This window comes from Halyomorpha halys, unplaced genomic scaffold (assembly GCF_000696795.3).
Source record: "Halyomorpha halys isolate HHAL.00 unplaced genomic scaffold, Hhal_1.1 Scaffold241.1, whole genome shotgun sequence".
Classification (NCBI taxonomy): domain Eukaryota; kingdom Metazoa; phylum Arthropoda; class Insecta; order Hemiptera; family Pentatomidae; genus Halyomorpha; species Halyomorpha halys.
The window spans coordinates 129,812-130,423 of record NW_027105010.1 but is presented as its reverse complement, the minus strand read 5'-3'; the positions used below and the strand labels follow the sequence as shown (position 1 = coordinate 130,423).

General features: G+C 25.7%; 1 protein-coding gene across 2 annotated transcripts in view; it reads left to right on the top strand.

The window, feature by feature from the left end:
- LOC106680082 (lysine-specific demethylase 5) overlaps positions 1–612 on the top strand; it is a 64,095-nt gene that overhangs the window by 27,685 nt on the left and 35,798 nt on the right. For both annotated transcript variants that reach the window (XM_067047262.1, XM_067047258.1), the window contains exon 5: positions 280–384. In XM_067047262.1, coding sequence (XP_066903363.1) covers positions 280–384 — 105 coding nt within the window. The remainder of the gene's footprint in view (positions 1–279; positions 385–612) is intronic.

Below are 612 nucleotides of genomic sequence, written 5' to 3'. Positions count from 1 at the left end.
CTCATTGAATGATGTTTGGAAATTAAGAATTTCCTTAAAGTATTATTTTTTCCCCTAAATATGTACCTTTTTTTCAAATAAATTAAAGATATATATGGAAAAGATTTAATATTAACCAGTGCATAAACTTTTATAACTAAAATAATATTCATGATTAAAAATGTGTTGAGTCCCCTGCTGTGTAGATATTAGTGTCATTTATGTTATGTTGGTATTAAAATAAGTTATTTATAAAAATGAATTTGTGCATTACTCATTAAAGTGTCTTAATCGTTTCAGTGTGAAAAAGCCTCAATGATAAGGAATGATAACAAACGTGGTAAGTGTTCTGGAACCACAAAGGTTCCGAAGACTAAAAAGAAAATACCACTGGATGTTGATCCTGTAAGTGAAATATTTTCTAGTATCTATTATTATATATAATAGATAGAGCAATAAAATAATTGTTGCTATTCAATTAATGTATTATTGGTCTACTATTTATAATTACTGTATCACAATGTATTAATTATTCCAAAATTTTGTTTATATGTTAATATTTGGTCTGTTTATTGGATTGGAGCATCTTTCACAAAGTTGCATCTTTTGTAGTGATTGCCATTTATATATATA